At 35.1% G+C, this 24028-nt stretch overlaps 2 protein-coding genes across 5 annotated transcripts in view; one reads left to right on the forward strand and one right to left on the reverse strand.

Moving 5' to 3' along the window:
- The window catches only part of LOC100376080 (uncharacterized), a 37247-nt gene extending 28786 nt beyond the window's left edge, over positions 1 to 8461 (forward strand). For both annotated transcript variants that reach the window (XM_006823237.3, XM_085499152.1), the window contains 6 exons: positions 2764 to 2940; positions 4585 to 4814; positions 5057 to 5354; positions 5895 to 6048; positions 7220 to 7667; positions 7784 to 8461. In XM_006823237.3, coding sequence (XP_006823300.1) covers positions 2780 to 2940; positions 4585 to 4814; positions 5057 to 5354; positions 5895 to 6048; positions 7220 to 7667; positions 7784 to 8001 — 1509 coding nt within the window. In that variant the 5' untranslated portion in view covers positions 2764 to 2779 and the 3' untranslated portion in view covers positions 8002 to 8461. The remainder of the gene's footprint in view (positions 1 to 2763; positions 2941 to 4584; positions 4815 to 5056; positions 5355 to 5894; positions 6049 to 7219; positions 7668 to 7783) is intronic.
- A 2658-nt stretch (positions 8462 to 11119) lies between these two features.
- Positions 11120 to 17430, reverse strand: LOC102803472 (carbohydrate sulfotransferase 3-like). Of its 3 annotated transcripts, none has more exons than XM_085499154.1 (2): positions 17339 to 17430; positions 11120 to 12821 (listed from the first exon to the last, which is right to left on the reverse strand). In XM_085499154.1, the coding sequence occupies exon 2, from the start codon at positions 12799 to 12801 to the stop codon at positions 11695 to 11697; it is 1107 nt and encodes a 368-aa protein (XP_085355280.1). In that variant the 5' UTR covers positions 12802 to 12821; positions 17339 to 17430; the 3' UTR covers positions 11120 to 11694. The 3 variants fall into 3 exon arrangements, 2 of the variants coding, with proteins under 2 accessions (XP_085355280.1, XP_006823301.2); XM_006823238.3 differs by lacking the exon at positions 17339 to 17430 and adding an exon at positions 14213 to 14545; XR_014929415.1 differs by lacking the exons at positions 11120 to 12821; positions 17339 to 17430 and adding exons at positions 12870 to 14058; positions 14213 to 14885.
- Positions 17431 to 24028: the final 6598 nt, after the last annotated feature.

A 24028-nucleotide genomic window follows, 5' to 3' on the forward strand; every position in this document is an offset into this window, starting at 1 on the left:
CTGTAATGCAACAAATATATGCACTGACAGTATTGTACACTAATATTTAACAGTACTCTAACTGTAATGCAACAATATCGCAGTGACAGTAATGTACACTAATATTTAACAGTAATCTAACTTTAATGCAACAATAATGTACTGACAGTAATGTACACTTATCTTTAAGAGTGATCGAACTGTAATGCAACAATAATGCACTGACAGTAATGTAAACTAATATTTAACAGTAATCTAACTGTAATGCAACAATAATGTACTGACAGTAATGTACATTAATATTTACCAGTAATCTAACTGCAATGCAACAATAATGCGCTAACAGTAATGTACACTAATATTTAACAGTAATCTACCTGTAATTCAACAATAATTCACTGACAGTAATGTACACTAATATTTAACAGTAATCTGACTGTAATGTAACAAATAATGCACTGACAGTAATGTACACTAATATTTAACAGTAATCTAACTGTAATGTAACAAATAATGCTCTGAAAGTAATGTGCACTAATATTTAACAGTAATCTAAATGTAATGTAACAAATAATGTACTGACAGTAATGTACACTAATATTTAACAGTAATCTAACTGTAATTCAACAATAATTCACTGACAGTAATGTACACTGATATTTAACAGTAATCTAACTGTAATTCAACAATAATATTTAACAGTAATCTAACTGTAATGTAACAAATAATGCACTGACAGTAATGTACACTAATATTTAATAGTAATCTAACTGTAATGCAACAAATAATGCACTGACAGTAATACACACTTATATTTCACAGTAATCTGACTGTAATGCAACAAATAATGCACTGACAGTAATACACACTAATATTTAACAGCAATCTGACTGTAATGCAACAAATAATACACTGACAGTAATGTACTTTAATCTTTAACAATAATATAACTGTAATATAACAAACAATGCACTGACAGTAATGTTCATTAATCTTTAACGGTAATCTAATTGTAATGCAACAATAATGCACTGACAGTAATGTACACTAATATTTACCAGTAATCTGACTGTAATGCAACAAATATATGCACTGACAGTATTGTACACTAATATTTAACAGTACTCTAACTGTAATGCAACAATATTGCAGTGACAGTAATGTACACTAATATTTAACAGTAATCTAACTTTAATGCAACAATAATGTACTGACAGTAATGTACACTTATCTTTAAGTGTAATCTAACTGTAATGTAACAAATAATGTACTGACAGTAATGTACACTAATATTTAACAGTAATCTAACTGTAATGCAACAAATAATGCACTGACAGTAATGTACACTGATATTTAACAGTAATCTTACTGTAATGTAACAAATAATGCACTGACAGTAATGTACACTAATATTTAACAGTAATCTAACTGTAATTCAATAATAATTCACTGACAGTAATGTACACTAATATTTAACAGCAATCTGACTGTAATGCAACAAATAATACACTGACAGTAATGTACTTTAATCTTTAACAATAATATAACTGTAATATAACAAACAATGCACTGACAGTAATGTTCATTAATCTTTAACAGTAATCTAACTGTAATGCAACAAATAATGCACTGACAGTAATGTAGACCAATGTTTAACAGTAATATAACTGTAATGCAACAAATAATGCACTGACAGTAATGTACACTGATATTTAACAGTAATCTAACTGTAATGCAGCAATAATGCACTGACAATAATGTACATTAATCTTTAACAGTAATCTAACTAATGCAACAATAATGCAATGACAGTAATGTAGACTATTATTTAACAGTAATCTAACTGTAATGCAACAATAATGCACTGACAGTAATGTACATTGATATTCAACAGTAATCTAACTGTAATGCAACAATAATGCACTGACAGTACTGTACATTAATATTTATCAGTAATCTAACTGTAATTCAACAATAATGCACTGACAGTAATGTACACTAATATTTAACAGTAATCTAACTGTAATGTAACAAATAATGCACTAATAGTAATGTACACTAATATTTAACTAATCTAACTGCAATGCAACAATAACACACTGACAGTAATGTACATTAATATTTAACAGTAATCCATATTGAACAGCGGTGACATGACGAATGAAGGTTTGTTAGAAATCAGAATTTTTTTTTCGTCAAGTCATTTGAGAAAACCGCTGAACGGAATGACGTGAACAAGTGGTTTGAACTTCTCATTACTGTTTGAGTTGTGAATAAATTAAAATCGCGCACTTCAACAGAATCGTTATATTAGATTTATTGACATGCACGCGTTCAGTAAAATATCTGAGCGTTATAATATATTCAATAAGTTTACCGTAAATTAATGCTAGTAAATGCACAACCATGTTAATATGATATTAAAAAAGAAGCATTGCTGGTACCCAAGAATGAAAATACCAAAAATGCAAACGAGCTGATACGATGCTGCTGTTAGGCATGTATCTTGTCTCAGTGTTCATAGCATGAGCAACAAGGTACACGCGATGCTTTTGGATTAGTAACTTGACCCACGAGGAATCTTCCCGAGTTGCCGACATTTCCAAATCCCTAGCAGTTGATGTGCCTTAAAAAACTATTTTGACATTCTTGAACCATGATATGGCGAGCTTCTCGGAAATATGGATGTATGACGTATATTACAAGTGCTTTGATTTCATAAATAATGTTCGATCTATCAATAATCAGTAAATAATATAGATTTTCTTAATTATATACCTTTAGGGTGTGACGCAAAATAATGTCACGAATACATTTGTTCATCGTACTAGTGATGACTGTCATCACTTTCATCCTTGGGTTTTACATGAGCATGGTTATTGATCCAAAATTGGATGTGCCGCTGGAATTTACTCAGAAGTCGTGTAACACATTTCGAAATAGTTCACAGATTGTTTCATGGTAAGTGTCAACTAATGAACACTGCACACTGATTACAAATGCACAATTATTCTTGCACGATGCGACATTGCCTCAATAACTTGCTCTGATCCTTATCACTCCGTAATTTTATTTACAATAACTGATTATTTTCAGGATAGTCAATGTTATGTATACTGAAACGTGTGTATCCTCGTATGCACCAATAATTGTATTGTTATAAACCAAAATAGGTTACTTTTGCGACTATGACGAAAATGTTGATGTTCTCTTTGTGTAAAAAATACAGTAGACCATTTTAGATAAATAATTAAAGATTTTTCTGAAAATAAGATGCTGTATTTTAGGATGAAATTAACAGAACTATTACTCGGTTCTCTGAAATTGTGGCACTATTCAAAAGCTAAACAATGGGATTGTTCGGGACTTGTATGTATTGAGAAAGATATTTCCAACTCACATTAATATTAAAATGAAGATACAAATATCAGGTCACTGTGGTTATGAAAAATTGTTACCGAATTAATGTTCTGGTAATGTGTCAACGAGTTTGAAATGTGCTGGAGTCACAGTCATAATAACAATTAATTGGTGTATGATTATTGAGATAACATTATTACGTTCTCAGATACACCTGTGAGACATGTACAGCAACTCAAAAAGATATTTTTGGTTTTAAAAATCACGCTTCTATTGTGTCAATTGTTGGGAGAAAGTGTCAGGTACCTTGGTTAAAAGTTTAAACAGTATGAGAAACCGCGAAAAGTCTCGGTACTGGATACATATAATTGAATACAAGTGGCATTCGAAAACTATATTCTTTTACATAAACAATTGCAGACATGTTTCATGAATGCTTGGCTGGTAAATTTCACATGTCTCAATCTCACATGTGTATAAATTAGCCAGGATGTTACAGGACATCATTACCTGGCTGATTTTTAAAATTAGAATGGCAAACCATGAAAGCAAGTGTACCACGAAGTAGGATGAGAATTGGACAAGAAGATGTGAGTTCTGTTAGGCAGTCTTACATTGAAAAGGAAATCCCACGTGTAGAAGTCTTTAGCAAAGAGGACCCCCTTGTTGAACAAAATCGGAACTTCATATAACTCAAATACAGAATGCTAAAACATATCTTGGCAGGTTATGCATAAAATTCCATTATTTTGTTCACATATCGGTTTTACACGATCTCAATTTATTCTACTACAAATAACTGCATTACATAGATAATGGCGTTATTTATTGAGTGCTGTGTAATGAGAACATTGTTCTAATGTAGAACTATTGATGACAGCAAATGTATTGTTGTTTATCTCAATGTAACACCCAGAATGCGAGATGTTTTCCTTTAATCACTAGTTCCATCTTTGATGAAACCAATATAATACGAACTGTGTGACTAACTGGCCTTTGTGAATTTACATGGAAAGTATTCTACAACAGGTTTTATTGTGTACTTCTAATTTCAATGTACTCTTGTCATTTGCGTATTTGTGCACACATGTGAGATGAGATCGTATGTTGCAGCCATGGACTATGCCAAGTTATGGGCCACCTGATATCTCAGGATTGTTGTATTTGTACGCACTAAGTTTTTTTTTCTTTGGTGTATTGCTGTGTGATTTTAAAACCGCTATAATAAATAATTCGGTTTTTCAGGGAATCACGTGGACGCCGGACAAATGACACGCAGCCCAAAAAGATATTTCTTGATTGCGGCGCCAATATGGCTTCTTCTATCATGATGTTCCGGGAAATGTACCCAAATTCCAGAGAGTTTGAAATTCATTCATTTGAGATTGATTATAAATTACGTCCATATTTTGCTGCATACGTATCACAAGGAAATGTATATGCACACATACCAGTTGGTGTTTCTAATGTTGACGGTAAGACAAATTGATGCTTGATTTTCCGTGATCGTAACATGTTTCATTTGTATCGAAAATATCTCATACCATAGCCCCCTAAAAACAACATATTACACATATAAATAACACTCCCTCTGTGTTGAGACTAATTTTTTTGTAATGGTGGTGAAAACTGATTATATTCATCTTTCTTGGACAAATATGAATGCTCGTAGTCAGTCTACTGAAATGAAGTAACACTCTTTTATTTGTCTATGCAGGCAATATGACAGCATTCTTAGAAGGTGCATGGTTTCCTGGCAAAATTAACAATGATCAGGACATGCAGTGGGGTGGCGGATCGCTGTTTGCATTTGATGATGAGAAAAATATAGATACAGATGGTGGTAGACGAAAGCTCAGTCGTCACGTGACTGTTCCTACAATTGATATTTCACAATGGATTCAGAAAAACACGCAAAAGGCCGATTACGTTATACTGAAATTGGACGTTGAGGGAGCTGAATATGAAATATTGAAAAAGATGTTGAATGATGGCACTTTTGCTTGGATTGATAAGTTAGAATCAGTCTATTATTTAATAGTGACATTTTGCAATGGAATAAATGGATGTTTTTAATGAAACAAAAGAAGTATTGTGTAAAAATACGAGGTTGTTACGCGGATACGAAAAAGTATGCACGAAGTACAGCGGCAGTATTGACCGATGCGCAGCAAAGGTTGGTGCGATGGCGTTCTGTGCATACTTTGCGGTATCTTCGTATTAACCTTATTATTATACATCTTCCTCCAATGATACATCATGGGAATGCCGAAATCCAAAAAGTTAAAAACAGAATCAGCGGACTTTGTGTTGAGTCCGGTCAAACCCTGGTGGCAGCCATGATTGTTTTTATTATTAGAGGACGCTTACGCACGTAATCATTCTGTATTTGAAATTCTCATTTCCTAAGATATACAGAGCTTGTTTCAAAGTCTGGAAACATGGAACTAGTTTTTTTTTCATATGTGTATATAGGATAGATTCATTTCAGTTGTGATGACTGTTTAAATGCATGTTGAATAACGTCAAAATGAAAACATGTTTCATACATTCAGATATTATGGTGAGTTTCACCCCTGGCAGCCAACTGGTTTATCAAGACTGGAGAAGAATATAATCGTCGAGAAAACTAATAAACACAAGAGAATCATAACGTGGGCAGGAGAGTCTAAGACAATAAGTGACTTGGATGAATTGCAAAAAAGCTATGTAAGTTTCATTCGTGAATACTGTAAAACACGGTAAATAACTTCATGCAATGTTAGCGAATTTGATTCAATGCATGACATTTAGCTCAAGTGCTAGGAATCTCATTTCGAGAATATACGTTATTTTATATTACCCACATCTTGAATTAGCAAAATGATGAATTAGCTAAAATAGAATTCTAGATTTAAATACGATTAGTTATTGTATGTAAGGGGTGAACCATGAGACACTATCAGGGATGGCAGAACAAAAGGCAAAATCAAAATGAGAGCAATATTAGTTTTGTAGGGAAAATATTGCACAGAAAATAACAAAAATATAACTAATTTATATTTTAGAAAATAGCACAACCGTAGGAGCACATCCCCCTCAGAGTTGATAAATTCCAATCCATAATGTCGGTTATTCGTCATTGCATAATTGTCTTTTTCCGAGTTCCCTCAAATGTCCCATTTCTGTCGTGTTAGGGTACTGCAAATGTGTCTGACTTGACAGGCGAATATAATACAAAAAAAAATAAGAGAATCAATTAAAAAATAATAACAATTTATTTGAATTACTGTTTGAGAATGAGCATTCAGTGTTGAATGATACAGGCCTGTCATAAACATTTCTCCATATAACGTCTGGTGCATACTGATAAACCGCGATTATAGTTGGTCCACCGCATGCGTCCAATCACGGTTGTGTTGTTATTCATATGATAATTATTTTATGCAAACTAGATTTTTCTATTGATATTTTCCATTTTCCATGTTTTTGAAAGCAATTCAGTGACAATTCTCATGAACCTATTTTACGATGCACAGAAATAATCATTTACTGGAAGTCATTAATCTGGAAATAATCGGTAATGACAATTTAGTGTAATGATTAATTTCAGTTGATGTTAGTTAAACCACATTTGTTCACATTTGTCATACTAAGTGTGTGAGAAAAGGGACCAATATATTTAACAGAACAAACAAATCTTTGGCATTAGAACACTATACTCAATATGATAAATTTATCTCCGACAAACTGACAGACAAAACACAGTGGAACAGTAAAATGGATTCACGTGTATATCATTAATCACAAATTAATGTTATGAATACTGTGCAAAGTACTCGAATGATTTAGCTGAACCATACAAATAATGCAATAATATTTTTCTTTCAATTGTTGATAGATACCGATTGGAACGCCTGGATCTCTCGGTAGAATCAACGATCATTGCAATAAGGCATCCCAGTTGTCCATTGTTATTGAAGTGGGTATGGACCCCAAAAATGCAAAGCTTCTTGTAGATGCGTTAACAGCCTACGAAATAAGCTTTCCTTTGACCCTGTTCTTGTATGGCAATTTCATCGAACTCTACCCAGAACTAGTCCTAGAATGGAGCAAACATTCTGAATTAGGCATTCGAGGGAGCAGTTCAATGCCGAGTGGATTATGGGAGAGACAGAATGGGGATATTCTTCAGCTATCCGTTGTTAGTTCCGAAACGAGGCTTCGTGAACTGGGGTTTATTGGAGCTTACTTTTTACCACCAGGATTTAATGCCAATATCATCAGCATCACGAAGCAAAGACATCTCCGATTGATTAATTCAACTATAACATTTCCTCCACGAACAGGTAAATATAAGCTAGTCCGTCAAGACTGAATTAATGAATGAGAATATTTTAAGATACATATTTGCATGTAGTAACAAATTGCATTGTAACCATCATAGCATGTTTTTTTTCTACAGATGGTTACTTGACATTCGAATCCTATTTCAAATATAGGGACGTGGAAAGAATACCAAAAGCCCTGAAGATTTTACACGACGGTCTCGGTGGTAAAGGTGGAATTTTAAGTCTTGATTCTGACTTCCCTGATTCCTATCTGATTTCGGCGTTCCTGTTGGATTACATTTTTGAAATATCAAGTTTTGATGTAGTGAGTTTAAGACATTGTCTTGGTTGATTCATGAATTATGCAATTCTGTGGCGATTAATTAAATTCAATAGCTTGATAATGTATTCATAACCAATATGTATTTGATCAACTGTTTGAGTTGTCCAAATGCTGTTTGTCCAATCTGAATTTTGATGTCTGATAAGTGGTTGCAATTATTAATCAATTTCATTCGTAAATGAACCAACATAAATGATGTAAAATACTAAATTTTTATTAATTTTCCTTTTTTTGCATTTTTATATATTGAGAATTACACGTTTGATTGCAAACTATTTAGGTTGAAATTATTTAATAAGTCGCTAGATAGAAATTCATTAAAAAAATAATATGTACCTGTTTCAAACATAAAGCCTATCATGTAACTAGTTTATTTGCAGTGCATTTGTTTGGGATACTGGCATTTTATTTGTGCAGGTACTAAAGTAACTTTTTTTTCTACAATAATTAGATTGTGAAATGTGATCATGTAATTCTATATTATGCAATGAACATATAGTATAGTAATGATTGTACTTTTATTAAGTTGTGATTGGATCTACATATGTTCGTTTTTTTAAATAGTTGAATTCTTTGTGTGCTAGTTTTATTCTTCATTTTCCAAAATTTATGAATTTTCAACATTATTTTTCATGCCTTAGTGGTAGATAAAAATATTCTGTAAGTGATATTTGATGTGCTTCAGCCAATTTCGGGAAATCATTTTAAATTTACAATACATATAAATATTAATCAATAATAATAAAAAAAAAACACAATTTTTACAAGTTGTTTATTATGTACGTTAGAATTACATTATTTGAAAGATCATACATTTGGCGTCATAATTTATAGTGCAGTTATTTAATGTGTGCACTGTATAACAGTTCATGCTAGATAATAAGTGAAAATGTTAACATTTTCTCTGGAATCTCAATCACGAAGTACAATCGAGAGCTTCGATTGCGTTTAGCATGACAATTTGATCTTTCAGCTTGGTTACATTATCCAGTAATTTCATTATGTAAATCACGAATGGCATCCTTATAGAATTAACAATTTAGTTGGCTGGCGCCTTGTTACTTGATTTGATCGTTCATATTGCCGAATAGAGATGCTGCAAAACAGTTCTGATATTAAATCGATAAAATAAAGATCATGAGCTGACTTCTTGGTCGATTGCAGTTAATTGCAATGGTCGTTGATCAATCACGGTTCACAATACTCAACTTGGTCTGTGCCAACCTGGAGCCGATGTGACAAACATCTTCATTTTACGTTTATGTATTTTTTCTATATTTTGCCTTCAGTGAAAGATAGTCTTTCAAGTTATTTCCGTTTCTAAGTTCTCGCATGTGCTTCTTATCGACTTTAAAGAATGCGTTCATTAAACTCTATATCAAGCGTCGTTGTAGTTTTTATACCTTTTGACATAAGTTGTCAAGTCGTGCTTTAACGTAAATGTATGTCCCCATGGACGCATTACCGCCAATTCGCGGCAATGTTTACGAAAGAACTACTTCGCCTTGTTTGCTTTCACTATTTGTCCAGCCTTATTAGTGAGAAAACTAAGATTGTGCAGCGATTTAGTGTGATTTTTAGCTACGCGCTTTAAGACATCCGACCTGGCGTCGCATGGGGCTGTATCACTTTGTATTTGTTGAAAGAGAATGGTTTTGACATAAGCATATACTAAAGTAGTGCGCAACTCAAGTACGGGTCGTTTCGGTGTTTTAATGCGAGCTGGAACACCGTGTGACCTATAGCTGCACCCAGTGAAAACGCACAGGGTGGCGTCTGGTGTGTTTATAAAAACTAATTCTTCGTCAGGCTGAAGCTGCTGAAGTTAAACACACAAAAGTAAAAATTGAATTGGTATGATATAATATAAATGTTCATCTCATCAAAGGTGGACATACAGTTTTAGTGACCCTCAGATAGAGTTCATTGCCAACCTTCCCTCGACTGTGAAAATTAGAGTGAAAACAACATCACACTTTAATTAGCTCATTTGCATAATAACGCCCGGCAAAAACAACCTCCCCTGCATTGATTCAAAATACTTCACAAATGTATGATTTTATTTTTTGAGTTTGTGGGATAATCTGATTTGATCTCAGTACAATTAGACCATTTACATGGTAATTACATTTAAATCTGCATTCTTGCATAATTACGGCTGTCAAAAAAACCTCTCCATAATAGTATTAAGTGGTCCTGTATTCGTTTTTTACAAGCGCCCTCTATTGACAATATGTGGCAACAGTAATATATGGTAGTTGTTTCTGAAAAGCTGCTTATGACTGGATAGAAGTGATTGAGTGTTCGATATATATTCAAGTAACTTTATACGATTTTGAAGGTATATAGCATTCAAGTGATAGTACCGGACACACTTATGATCGAAATAGTTTGGTAACATTGTAGCAAAACAAAATGGCTACTTTATAGTTAATGATTCTGTGCGATGTGTTTTCATCTAATAATGGATCATCTTATTAGTGTATTGGCGTATTGGTGAGTGCCTGATATGTTTGTACATTGCTTTTCTTTAGCGTGTACAGCTAATAATGAGATGCTAAATGTTTGGGGTCAGGGGTAAACATCTACTTTGTCTGATAAACATGACAAATTGCGTTGTAGTTTCTGTTTGTGTACAAACAAGTTCTAGTTCGACGTTATATTGTTTAATATCGCTTATCAATAGTTGGTCTTTTCCATACCATCACATAAAATAAATTGTCATAAAATATCTGATAATATATGGCTCAACATGTGTTACGCAATTATAAGTCTTTGAAAGCGAGTTAGAAAGTAATGTTTCTCATTATAGTATACTATTTGAAGCCGTGTGTATATGTACATATCCAATGGAACAGTTATTATATATACTTAAGAGATTCAGACAATCCACTAAGTTATTTAGTTCTATGATAAATAATTTTGTTTAGTATGCAACATTGTTATAACATTTATATCAATATAATTCTTATCTCAAATAACATCAAATAACAGGATTATAAAAATTAGAGCTACTTGCATTAGCTTTGTTCAGAGTTAATAGTTTGTTTTTCTTAATTCTTTGTTCAGCAAACAATCAACTGTGATGGAATGTACTATTTATCGACAATAGCTTGCATACAATTAATTAATTAATTAAAACCAATTCACCAACATTTATTAAGGGTTCTTTCTTACACTTGTGAAAACAATTTATGTGACACGCTGGCAGGTGTAATGATTTCTGGGCACGACTGGGGTTCAGCTAATAATGAGGTCAGATGATATCGAGACAATCAAATGTTGAGACATTAAATGGTCGAGACAACTACATTTTGAGCAATCGAATGTCCTAATAATAATTAAATATCTGCACGTAAGAAAATATGGACCAAATAATGACACATTCGTATAAAAATATGAAAATAACAGCTAAATAACTGAATACTAACATACTAATGATAGCATAATACCCCAAGCGACCAAAAAACTTAAAAAAAATAACTAGATAATGTCATAATGTTGGAATAACGAAAAAAAATAAAATAATGAAACAATAATCACGACAAGGTGTCAAAATAAAAAATAAACAATTTTTTGTGGTTTTCGTCACATACTATCATCAAGCATGATAGAAAATCCATCGTTATTTCTAACAAAAAAAATCACAATGTATTTGGGTCATTAACAAGTTTAATAATATTTAGAATCGGTCTAGTGTTATTATTGGGTGCTCCGTTTACTAATGTTGGGTGGCGATGACGTCACCAGTACGAACGAATTGTCAAGTTGTTGGTTTTCACTCTTAACCTTTACATAACCTAGCGTTTCAAATATGTCGTCGGGACAGTTATTTTGTACAATGCGTGTTTGATTGAATGGTAAACTATACCGCCATTTAATTGCATTGCCACGTATTGTTTTCTGGCTTGACAAAATAGTATCAGATTCTTTCGTATTTGACAATCCTATAAAGTCGTACATCTGCGGAACTACTTGACGCGGTCTCTCACTCAGGTCCTCATAGCGCACGATCATATAGTGTTCCTTCAACCACGCCGACCCGTTGAAAACAGCGTCTATATTTGTTTTTAACCATGTGCAATAATTTTTACTTGCTTCACTGATTTTTTGCGCGCTTTTCCCTTGTTTCTGTCGTGCGTCCAAGTGTTCATACTTTATTCTCGAGTTGATCATTCCCCGGGGATCTCTTACGATTTGGATGACTTTCACGTCATACTTTTTTAACGTTTCAAGACCTTTGGAAATATCATTTATCCGCACCGTCTTCACCGCACGATGGGCCTTTGTCTTGCATAATTTAGTTATTTGTTTAGCATTAAACTGAGGACCTTTAAGGTGAGCAAGACCATTTGAAGATTTCATCCATTTTGTCTTATTTGTAAACGGCAACAGTTCAGGACGCCTTGTATAATCACAGTCAAAGAAACCTTCAATAATATCGTAGAACGGTTTTTGGAGCTTCTCTACATTTGCTGCACTGTCGTTATATACATCGTAATGCAGGGAATATCGTAAAGTTAGTTCCGGTTCGTAAAGATACATAATGTCAGGATGGTTAGAAAAATAACGACCCGTCAAAGTTGATCCTGTACGCATTCTAGCATTTATTAACACGTGAATGGATTTGTTCTGGTTCAATACACTAATATTATTTTGAGGCTCCAGTATCCCGGGTATATTCTCGGATATCGTCACTGTGGTATCTTTAGATGATGAACTGCTCCAATCAAGGTACCACATAACCGATTTGATTAGTATGGACACAAGTATAATGACAGCAAGCCACACTTTCAATCGTCGTCCCATGATTTATTAGTTTATATACACTAAAAAGAAAAAAAAATATCATTTAAATCATTAATCGGCAGTGCCTTTAGAATTCTCAGTTATTGTTCAATGCATTTATTAAAAGGAGACTACACATTGTAATTTTTTAAACGAGTAAGCTTAATGTTGTTGTGTATTCCATTGGTCACATAAGCGATATGGCGTCATTTGAATTGTCTGACACATCGCATTTCCTCGAATTTCAAAAAGGCTGTCATAGAATATGAAAATGCAACCTCAATACAGACAGTGTTGGTCACTTCATGTGTATGTGTACAACTAATAGATGATAGATCAAGCTTGCATTCAAGGCACGTGTAGACCGATATACATATTTGAATAAAAGTCCACTGCAGGTCATTTTATTTTAAAAGTGACCTTTTGGCGATTAAGACTTTTGAAATGACTTTTGATTGCATGGCGCATGCAAAAACGCTGAAGTTAAACTTGATAGTTAAACCCAACCTATTTTAATATATATATCAACAGTACTCCGGTCAATTACAATACTTCGTCTATATTTTGAATATTAAAATTTCCAAAAAATTGTATTTTTGAAAATTTTGGGTAAGATCATATTTGGTCTTCAAAAACGTAAATCTTCTCGCGAACCACAAAATGAAATGGTGAATTTATGACGTCAGCTCACCGATAGATTTATCGAAATATACAAACAGGACATTGGTATAACTCAGGTCAAATTTACACTAGCTTAGAAGGCATGGCGAAGGAATTATGGGATATTTCTAAATTATAATATGTCCGAGTGTGATTGATTGAGTCCGAGTGCTGCCACGGGAGTAGATTTTGTTTGTGGATGCATTTATTTAATCGTATTGTTTGAGTCGTGCTACTGCGTACACTCGTGTGTGTGTGTGTGTTGTCACAGTGTGAGGCCTGTTTATTGCTACTGAGAACTCGCACTAGACAGGGGATTCTTTTCTTTCACTGCTTGTATGGGGTAGACCAGGGAGCTGTAATGAGAAGGAGACAGGACCAATTCTAATCCCCATTAACGCCCTTTGTTTTAAAGACTGTAATCCCTTATAAAACCATTGTGTACGATTCCTTTGTCCCGTATGATCGACGCCGCGGAGAACGTCCCCTGCACTGAACTGAATAGCACTTGACGAGTCACATGCACAGTGCGCAGTTGGCGTTGAAGGTTATCACTCATGCGTATTCAGTCCCTTCTTATGTTTCGTTACAGCTCCCCGGGTAGACAAGACAATAGTACTGGAAATGAAATACATATACTAAATATCAAGATAAAGCTCCTGACTATAATACCTCTCAAAATAATTACAAGAAACAAAGCACAGAAAGATACAATGAATGAATTCACTAAAATACTGGATTGCCTAGGGAAGTGTGCATTGTGATAACTCACAGTTCCAGGGTGTAGAAATGGATGACAGTCAATGGCTTCCGCGACGACGAAGAAATGCAGGAATCTGGCTTGCAGAGGAACGCTGTTATTCTGGAGGGCATTGCTGAAAGCAGAGCAGTTCATACAAGTTTCACAAAATAATGATTGAAGCCTAAATCACTTGTTTCAAAATATCGCAGCAGCTCCACACAGAGTACTAAGTTGAAATGATAGACCCAACTGTCATTTATAAGCATAAATGGTCCAGATTTAGGGACACCATTAGAATGTGATCTTGCTAGCAGCTGTCTCACGTAGGCAACCCTGTAGATCGTAAACATCCTTTGCTATGTAAATCACAAGCACACCTAGTAGATTCCAATGTCCTCCCACAGTTGTAAACATCTTTTGTTATGTAAATCACAAGCACACCTTGCAGATTCCAATTGTCCTAGAGTTATGACAATTATGACTTGTCAATCACCATTATGTCAGTTATCACACGGCAATGCACACCGTTTCTTCCCGTTTAAGGTAATATGACAAACACATAGAATAAAAGATACTTGTTATATTTGGGAATGTATGTTATTGGACTGTAAAATCAATGTAGGTATGTGTCACGTAATTTAATTGATTAAACACGTAATACGTATTCTGCCTAATGTGTCTCGTGGTTGTTTGGCAACTGGTGTCCAACTGTACATGAATCAGGTCATGGTTCAATCATGGAAGGGTTTATAGTTCTATGGTTTAATTAACAGTGTTCTGGTATGCGAGTGTAAATTGTGTGTCAGTGGTATCATAGAACTATAAATCCCATGGTGGTATACACTTGTAGGGGGCGTATGGAATTTGCATATTGGAGTGACGAATGAGTTTGCTGTGATGCAAGGTAGGTGAGTATGTGACGGAATAGAATTACTGACTGTTTAGTGAGGTCAATATCTCTTTTAATTTTCTCTCAATGTTGAACTAGTTGACATTCAACACCGGTCATAGGCTCGTACATTGTCATTAAATTCAAATAGGCAAATAGGCCCCTCTTTAAAATGCTAATGTATACAATAGGCCCCCAGGAATGAACTCGCGGGGTTGTGTGCCCGCTGTAGGCACCCTCTTGCAACAACCACTCCCATATTCCCACCACCTCCATCGCGAGTTTGTTTTTCTTCAATATGTCTGCTCTAGTGGGTACTAAATTTACATTGCGTCCACAATATGGGGTATGGTTTGCCAATGTGGTGCCAGCCCTGGGGGCCTATTATTTTTTTTTAGCAAAAATTCACATGGTGTACGATTTTAATATAGAGTGACCACCCCTCCCCCTCCCGGGTATATTCACTGCAAATCACACGTTTGGTGTGTGCTGTGGTTTATCTGTGTAAATCACTGAACCATAGACTTGTTTTCTTATTTTAATGCCTATTCCTGTCGGGAAACTGCTACAAAATCCAAAGAGTGTGATAAGCCCGTCAATTCTAAATGAACAACCCCGGATCTGCACAAACGTGAGACATTCATCGAGAATGCACCAGTTCCAAAAGTCCCAACTGTCGTTGCATATTTAGACAAATTCATGTGTGTATTTATAGCAATTGCAGTGAGGCATCAAGTAATCTGTGTATGTTTTATTCTCAAATATTGCTTTCAGGCGTTCATTAATTATATAGTGTTTTCCTGTAAACTACAGAGCCAACTAGTATTTAGTGAATTAAAGGTTTGTTCTTGAATAGCGTAAGGCATATCCATTCATTTCTATTCAACCAATCTTTACAATCAATTGTATACCAATTCCCCTCTGTTCAAGAGTGGGGTCATATGTCTGGTCAACTCTATCACTATTGAATAACTGCATTGCTGCATGGACCATTGATTTTTGAATATTATATTAGATGGAAATTTTTTTCTTTTTTAATTGACCTTTTTTATAAACGATATTGTTTATCGACCTATTTTATGAATTTGGCAATATATGTCCATAGCATTTTGTGATCAGGTAAAAGCCGCATACTTTCAGCCATTTTGCTATTTGGCCATATTTCTTTATTGTAGGCCGAATGACATAATGCCCTTTTTTGGCTGAATTTACCATTCACAACCACACCCTTAACAAATTTATTAACGTTCTCAAACATGTCGTAATTGTTCTCAGGGTGAGGCATTTTTTTACTGTAGGTGAGTTCCAACTTTTGATGTAAATGGTTTACTGCTCGAATTGTGTTCATTTGAACTCTGAACTGTGGTTTAATAGTGCACATTGCTAAGCTGTATTTGAATAATTAAATCTGCAATTTAGTGAAACCATAAATTTGTTTGTTAAAAAACATATGCCTAGGCATTCAAAAAAATGAAATGCTTGACTTTTTTTTTATTTTATTTTTTATACAATTCCATACTGTCAATTCCATATAGCAGTAAAACAAAAACAACGCTTTTTATATTGCAAAAACCTCATTCACTAAAGTGGAAAGTCTTGTTTTATGGCATGATATATATCATACACACACATAATATTTATCTGGTGTACGGGGGATGTATACTTCGTAGTTAAAAACATCAAAATTCTTTAGTTTAGACTCCATAAAAGACGTGTTTTCTTGGACAGTGCTAGAACCCCCCCCCCCCCGTTCTGCATTCTCACCAGCCATGTTACTTGAGGTCATGACCTAATTGGGTGAAGTGGAGAGTCTTGCGTAAGACGGCAAATACTGCGTCACGGTTAGTAGCGCAAGGATTTTAAAATATATTTAAGTATTTATCTTAGAGTATGTTACCTCCCTGCAAAGTGTCTTTTTCTGATGTTGATGTTTTTCTAACAAAAAAAAAACAACAACCAGACGTCTCTTAATTTAGAAAATAAACATCATAAATAATAGTATTACTTTGTACACTTCTATACATACTATCTAAGTCTTAATGTTTTTTTTGTTTGAGATTACAGAATTTTAATCATGAATATAATGCTGAAAGTGTATGTTTCCATGGAAACATCACCGCCAATTCTAACGCTTAACTGTAATGGTTAACTGTTAAAGTTGAGGTAAGAATCATGGGCTTGTTTTACCTCAGCGATTTCTATTTCACAATTTACACAAATAGTGTATTAAAACCACTCCACATATTAGGCAAGGACGAACTACTGACCTGTGATATAGAAAAGACCAGGACGCTGAGTTACCGGCTTTGCTTAAAGCGCGATTTTAAAACAGCAACAAGTCACAGCCGAAATTTGTTCCGGTCTGGAATTTCGAATTACATTACTGTATACATTATGTTAATGAGGTTATGGCTGGCTAAGTGATTATATCTTATGGCTATGATTGGTAGCGTCGCATTGCCTGCTGACGTAATCGTATGTTTTCCTCCATCCTGGTACATTTTCCCGGAAATTCTGGATTTACGACAGTAACTCTTCGAGGGTACACGGTACTCGGCAATATTCGTGAAATAACTACTTTGCCATGTTTGCTTTCACTATTTGACTACCTTATTGGATAGAAAACTAGGATTGTGCAGCGATTTAGTGTGATTTTTAGCTACGCGAGAGTCGTTTTCCTTGCCATGGGGCGGTACCACTCTGTATTTGTATTTTTTCAAAGCGAATAGTGTTGTTAAAAGCCTACTCCCGGTGAAGGTCTTTTCAACGTTCTAATGTAGACTGGGGCAATGTACGGCGTACTGCTTGAAACGTACAATGTCACGTGGTGGCGTCGGTTGTGTTTGTAAAAAAACTAATTTTTCGTCATGTTGAGGCTGCTGAAATTAGTTTATAGAGCCATGTAGGTCAAAAAGTCGATCATGATAATACAATTTAATAACTGCTATTGTACTAGTTTAACTTGTGTAAGATGCTTTTCTAATTAGTGTTGATTTGACTAGAATGGACAGCATAGAAAAAAAAGTAACTGCATATTTGAATTCACAACATAAATTAGAGTATTCAATGAGCTCATCTCTACTTGCGGTATCTTCCAACTTGAAGTTGAATGAAAGGATACAACTGTCAATAAAAAAAAAACATTCAACGTCAATTGTAGTTACAAAACCAATAATGAGGGGTGGGGTGGGGGTCTTGCCCTTCACTTGAGTCATGTGAAAAAACCATAGGACTTTAGAAGGTCTATGAAAAAATCTAGTACGGAAAATGTATGTGTTTTAAAAGTAAGGTACAGCATTCTTTTTTTTTTTACATTCCTACCAAAATTTTACTAAGCCGAGTTTCTTTACACGATTATAAACTTCTCATTGTGTATCGCGAAAGTGAAGCATCAAGTTAAAAGTTAATTTCGGAATATTCTTGGTATTTCGAAGCCCGTACCCATAGAAACTCTGAATTGAAAAATTGTCATTGATTCGTATTGCACTATACTGTCGACAGTCTTCGGGCCTAAGGTAATTTTGTTTCTAAGACATTCGGGCGCCGAAGGCGTTTTGTGGGAAATGCATTCACACAAGGGACTAACGGCACTTCATACTCCCTGTCCCGGCGTTCGCAATTTATTCACGCCTATTACGTTTATACACAATATTTATTAATAATAACAAATTAATATTAGGTACGACCGACTGTCGACAGTCTAGTATTGCACTTTTGATAACCCTATTTCATGTAAGAAATCAGTATCACATTTTTTCGAGTCTTACGCGATCGTAGCAGGTCCTAAAGTGCCAAAAGCCAACGTTACAAACGTGCCGATTTGCCCAATTGATGTATGCGCACGCTATATACCTCACGAATAGAACCTCACAGATACGACCTCACGAATAGGACTCAGGAAGTGACGTATTGATTGTTCAATGGCGTTGTGGCACATTATAATTTAATGTTGCCGGGCCCATTAGTATCAATATATTTGGTATTTCGTAAATAGAAACTGAGCTCGCGACGTGGACTCGGGTCGCACACAGTCGGGCAGAGCAAGGGAGCAAGGGAGTGTTTGGTTATTGAATGACCCTTGGTTTGCGGTGCTACTATTCGATGACTCGCGATGTAACGGTCGGTACTGTGACTGATTCAAACGCCGTGTGCCGTTATATTCCTGGGCACAGAATGTGTTTTGAGGCCTTCGAGTTCCAGTTCATAATCTTCAACTTACCGGTAGTGATGTTTTCAACAATTAGATTTTTCGGTACTTTGTAGAAGTTGGTCATGGAGAGCGACACGTTTACTATAGAGTCCTGTAGGTCCTAGCGAAGTACTCTGATGACAACAAACAATGATGCTCGCAAGATAATTCTAAAATAAAACAGCGTTTGCTTATAATTATAAATGTGTGGGTTGAATAGAACTGCGGTGCTATCTAAATTTAGCTTTGAAAAACAGATTTCCAAATAATCTGGGTGACAGGAAACTCTCAATCTATTACATAAAATATACATGATTCGTCTTCATAGACTAAAAAAATATTTGACCCATTATTTGAATTGACCATCAGCACTAAGTTTCATGTTTTAATGCTGTAATGGAATTATTTACGTTCAACAAACTTATATAGAACTCACGGTTTCACGTTTTGTCACAGTCCGTGCTATTACAGAGAATGGCATTTTCCAGTACACTAATAACGCTTTATAAATTCTCTCAGAGTGCAAATTTTATTTCAAATGACAGCAGTGTGATGATACCATTCAAGCGAATGTTTTATTTGCAAAATCAATGTCGAAATATGTAAGATGGTATGTTTTAATAGGTGTTCTAAACTCCACTTCTTATTTATATTAGAAAAGGTCTTAAAACTCAGGCTCCATTTTGGGTAAATTGTACTAAAATGGATATTCAAATTTCGACATTTTGATGAAGATGTGTTGTCATAATAAGACATAGTTCTACATTACACTGAAAAGAGGGGTTAAACAGTTTGAAATGAGAACTCCGTAGCGCAGAATGTACCTATACCTCTCCAACACAAGGAGCTTCAACTTGGCAGTGAACCCCTTCCATTCACGGTGAATCGTCATTTAAGGATGTAACCCTGCATATTGTCTGTCTTTCTGTTGTCTAATAAGTATATTAAATGAGATTGGGTAATGCCAAAGAAATATTATTTTCTATTGCTATTTTGACAAATTATTATACTCAGTTTAGGTGATGAATTCCACGTCTTTGTTTCACTCATTTAATGAAATATACATTGCACTTACTACTAAATCAGAAAATACAACAACAGCTACATACAAATTAAAACAATATAGAGTACTGAGGCCTTTCATAGAAATGTAGATGTTATAAGAATTATCATATTTCTACCGTTAAATGCGATTTCAACTTGTTCATTAGTACGGCTGCCAGTGAATGCAATTCATATTCACATAACTGACTTGCAGTTGATTGCCGAATGCACTGTGAATCAAAACACATTTAAAAGATGCGTAAACTAACCACTGAGCTTAATGTTTCATTTCGCCACGGTTTTGAGAATATGGGCTACTGGCAATAAGCCCCTGCAAAATTCGCCGATTGGCTTTAATACTAACCTCGGAGTATGCAATGTTATTTTTCTTTTAAGGGGCAGTTACACGTGATTCTTTGTGAACCCTGTGACAGACTCATCAAGGCGTAAAAGACAAAATATCCGACATGTACATATAATACACATATCCATGTGATACTAGTATATGACCCAACCATCCGACTACACTATACATATCCATGTGATAATAGTATATGACCCAACCATCCGACTACACTATACATATCCATGTGATACTGGTATATGACCCAACCATCCGACTACAACTACACATATCCATGTGATACTAGTATATCACCTCAACCATCTGACTACAACTACACATATTCATGTGATACCAGTATATCACCTCAACCATTCGACTACAACTACACATATTCATGTGATACCAGTATATCACCTCAACCATCCGACTACAACTACACATATCCACGTGATACTAGTATTTCACCTCAACCATCCGACTACAACTACACATATTCATGTGATACCAGTATATCACCTCAACCATCCGACTACAACTACACATATCCACGTGATACTAGTATATCACCTCAACCATCCGACTACGACTACACATATCCATGTGATACTAGTATATCGTCTCAACCTTCCGACTACAACTACATATATCCATGTGATACTAGTATATGATCTCAACCATCCGACTACAACTACACATATCCATGTGATACTAGTATATATATCACCAACCATCCGACTACAACTACATACATCCATGTGATACCAGTATATCATCTCAACCATCCGACTACAACTACACATATCCATGTGATACTAGTATATCATCTCAACCATCCGACTACAACTACACATATCCATGTGATACTAGTATATCACCCAACCATCCAACTACAACTACACATATCAATGTGATACTAGTATATCACCCAACTATCCGACTACAACTACACATATCCATGTGATACTAGTATATCACCCAACTATCCGACTACAACTACACATATCCATGTGATGCTAGTATATGATCTCAACCATCCGACTACAACTACACATATCCATGTGATACTAGTATATCATCTCAACCATCTGACTACACTACACATATCCATGTGATGCTAGTATATGATCTCAACCATCCGACTACAACTACACATATCCATGTGATACTAGTATATCATCTCAACCATCTGACTACACTACACATATCCATGTGATGCTAGTATATGATCTCAACCATCCGACTACAACTACACATATCCATGTGATACTAGTATATAACCTCAACCATCTGACTACAACTACACATATCCATGTGATACTAGTAGATCACCCAACCATCCAACTACAACTACACATATCCATGTGATACTAGTATATAACCTCAACCATCTGACTACAACTACACATATCCATGTGATACTAGTATATCACCCAACCATCCAACTACAACTACACATATCCATGTGATACTAGTATATCACCCAACCATCCAACTACAACTACACATATCCATGTGATACTAGTATATCACCTCAACCATCTGACTACAACTACACATATCCATGTGATACTAGTAGATCACCTCAACCATCTGACTACAACTACACATATCCATGTGATACTAGTATATCACCTCAACCATCTGACTACAACTACACATATCCATGTGATACTAGTATATCACCTCAACCATCTGACTACAACTACACATATCCATGTGATACTAGTAGATCACCTCAACCATCTGACTACAACTACACATATCCATGTGATACTAGTATATCACCTCAACCATCTGACTACAACTACACATATCCATGTGATGCTAGTATATAACCTCAACCATCTGACTACAACTACACATATCCATGTGATACTAGTATATCACCTCAACCATCCAACTACAACTACACATATCCATGTGATACTAGTATATCACCTCAACCATCCAACTACAACTACACATATCCATGTGATACTAGTAGATCACCTCAACCATCTGACTACAACTACACATATCCATGTGATACTAGTATATAACCTCAACCATCTGACTACAACTACACATATCCATGTGATACTAGTATATCACCTCAACCATCTGACTACAACTACACATATCCATGTGATACTAGTATATCACCTCAACCATCTGACTACAACTACACATATCCATGTGATGCTAGTATATAACCTCAACCATCTGACTACAACTACACATATCCATGTGATACTAGTATATAACCTCAACCATCCAACTACAACTACGCATATCCAGGTGATACTAGTATATCACCTCAACCATCTGACTACAACTACACATATCCATGTGATACTAGTATATCACCTCAACCATCTGACTACAACTACACATATCCATGTGATACTAGTAGATCACCTCAACCATCTGACTACAACTACATATATCCATGTGATACTAGTATATCACCTCAACCATCTGACTACAACTACACATATCCATGTGATACTAGTATATCACCTCAACCATCTGACTACAACTACACATATCCATGTGATACTAGTATATCACCTCAACCATCCAACTACAACTACACATATCCATGTGATACTAGTATATCACCCAACCATCCAACTACAACTACACATATCCATGTGATACTAGTATATAACCTCAACCATCTGACTACAACTACACATATCCATGTGATACTAGTATATCACCCAACCATCCAACTACAACTACACATATCCATGTGATACTAGTATATCACCCAACCATCCAACTACAACTACACATATCCATGTGATACTAGTATATCACCTCAACCATCTGACTACAACTACACATATCCATGTGATACTAGTAGATCACCTCAACCATCTGACTACAACTACACATATCCATGTGATACTAGTATATCACCTCAACCATCTGACTACAACTACACATATCCATGTGATACTAGTATATCACCTCAACCATCTGACTACAACTACACATATCCATGTGATACTAGTAGATCACCTCAACCATCTGACTACAACTACACATATCCATGTGATACTAGTATATCACCTCAACCATCTGACTACAACTACACATATCCATGTGATGCTAGTATATAACCTCAACCATCTGACTACAACTACACATATCCATGTGATACTAGTATATCAACTCAACCATCTGACTACAACTACACATATCCATGTGATGCTAGTATATAACCTCAACCATCTGACTACAACTACACATATCCATGTGATACTAGTATATCACCTCAACCATCCAACTACAACTACACATATCCATGTGATACTAGTATATCACCTCAACCATCCAACTACAACTACACATATCCATGTGATACTAGTAGATCACCTCAACCATCTGACT

The sequence above is a fragment of the Saccoglossus kowalevskii genome, chromosome 5, assembly GCF_978046115.1.
Source record: "Saccoglossus kowalevskii chromosome 5, keSacKowa6.1, whole genome shotgun sequence".
NCBI lineage: Eukaryota > Metazoa > Hemichordata > Enteropneusta > Harrimaniidae > Saccoglossus > Saccoglossus kowalevskii.

What these genes read in the sequence shown, in the direction of transcription:
- LOC102803472 (XM_085499154.1), bottom strand. Translation starts at nt 12,801, where the DNA reads ATGGGACGACGATTGAAAGTGTGGCTTGCTGTCATTATACTTGTGTCC.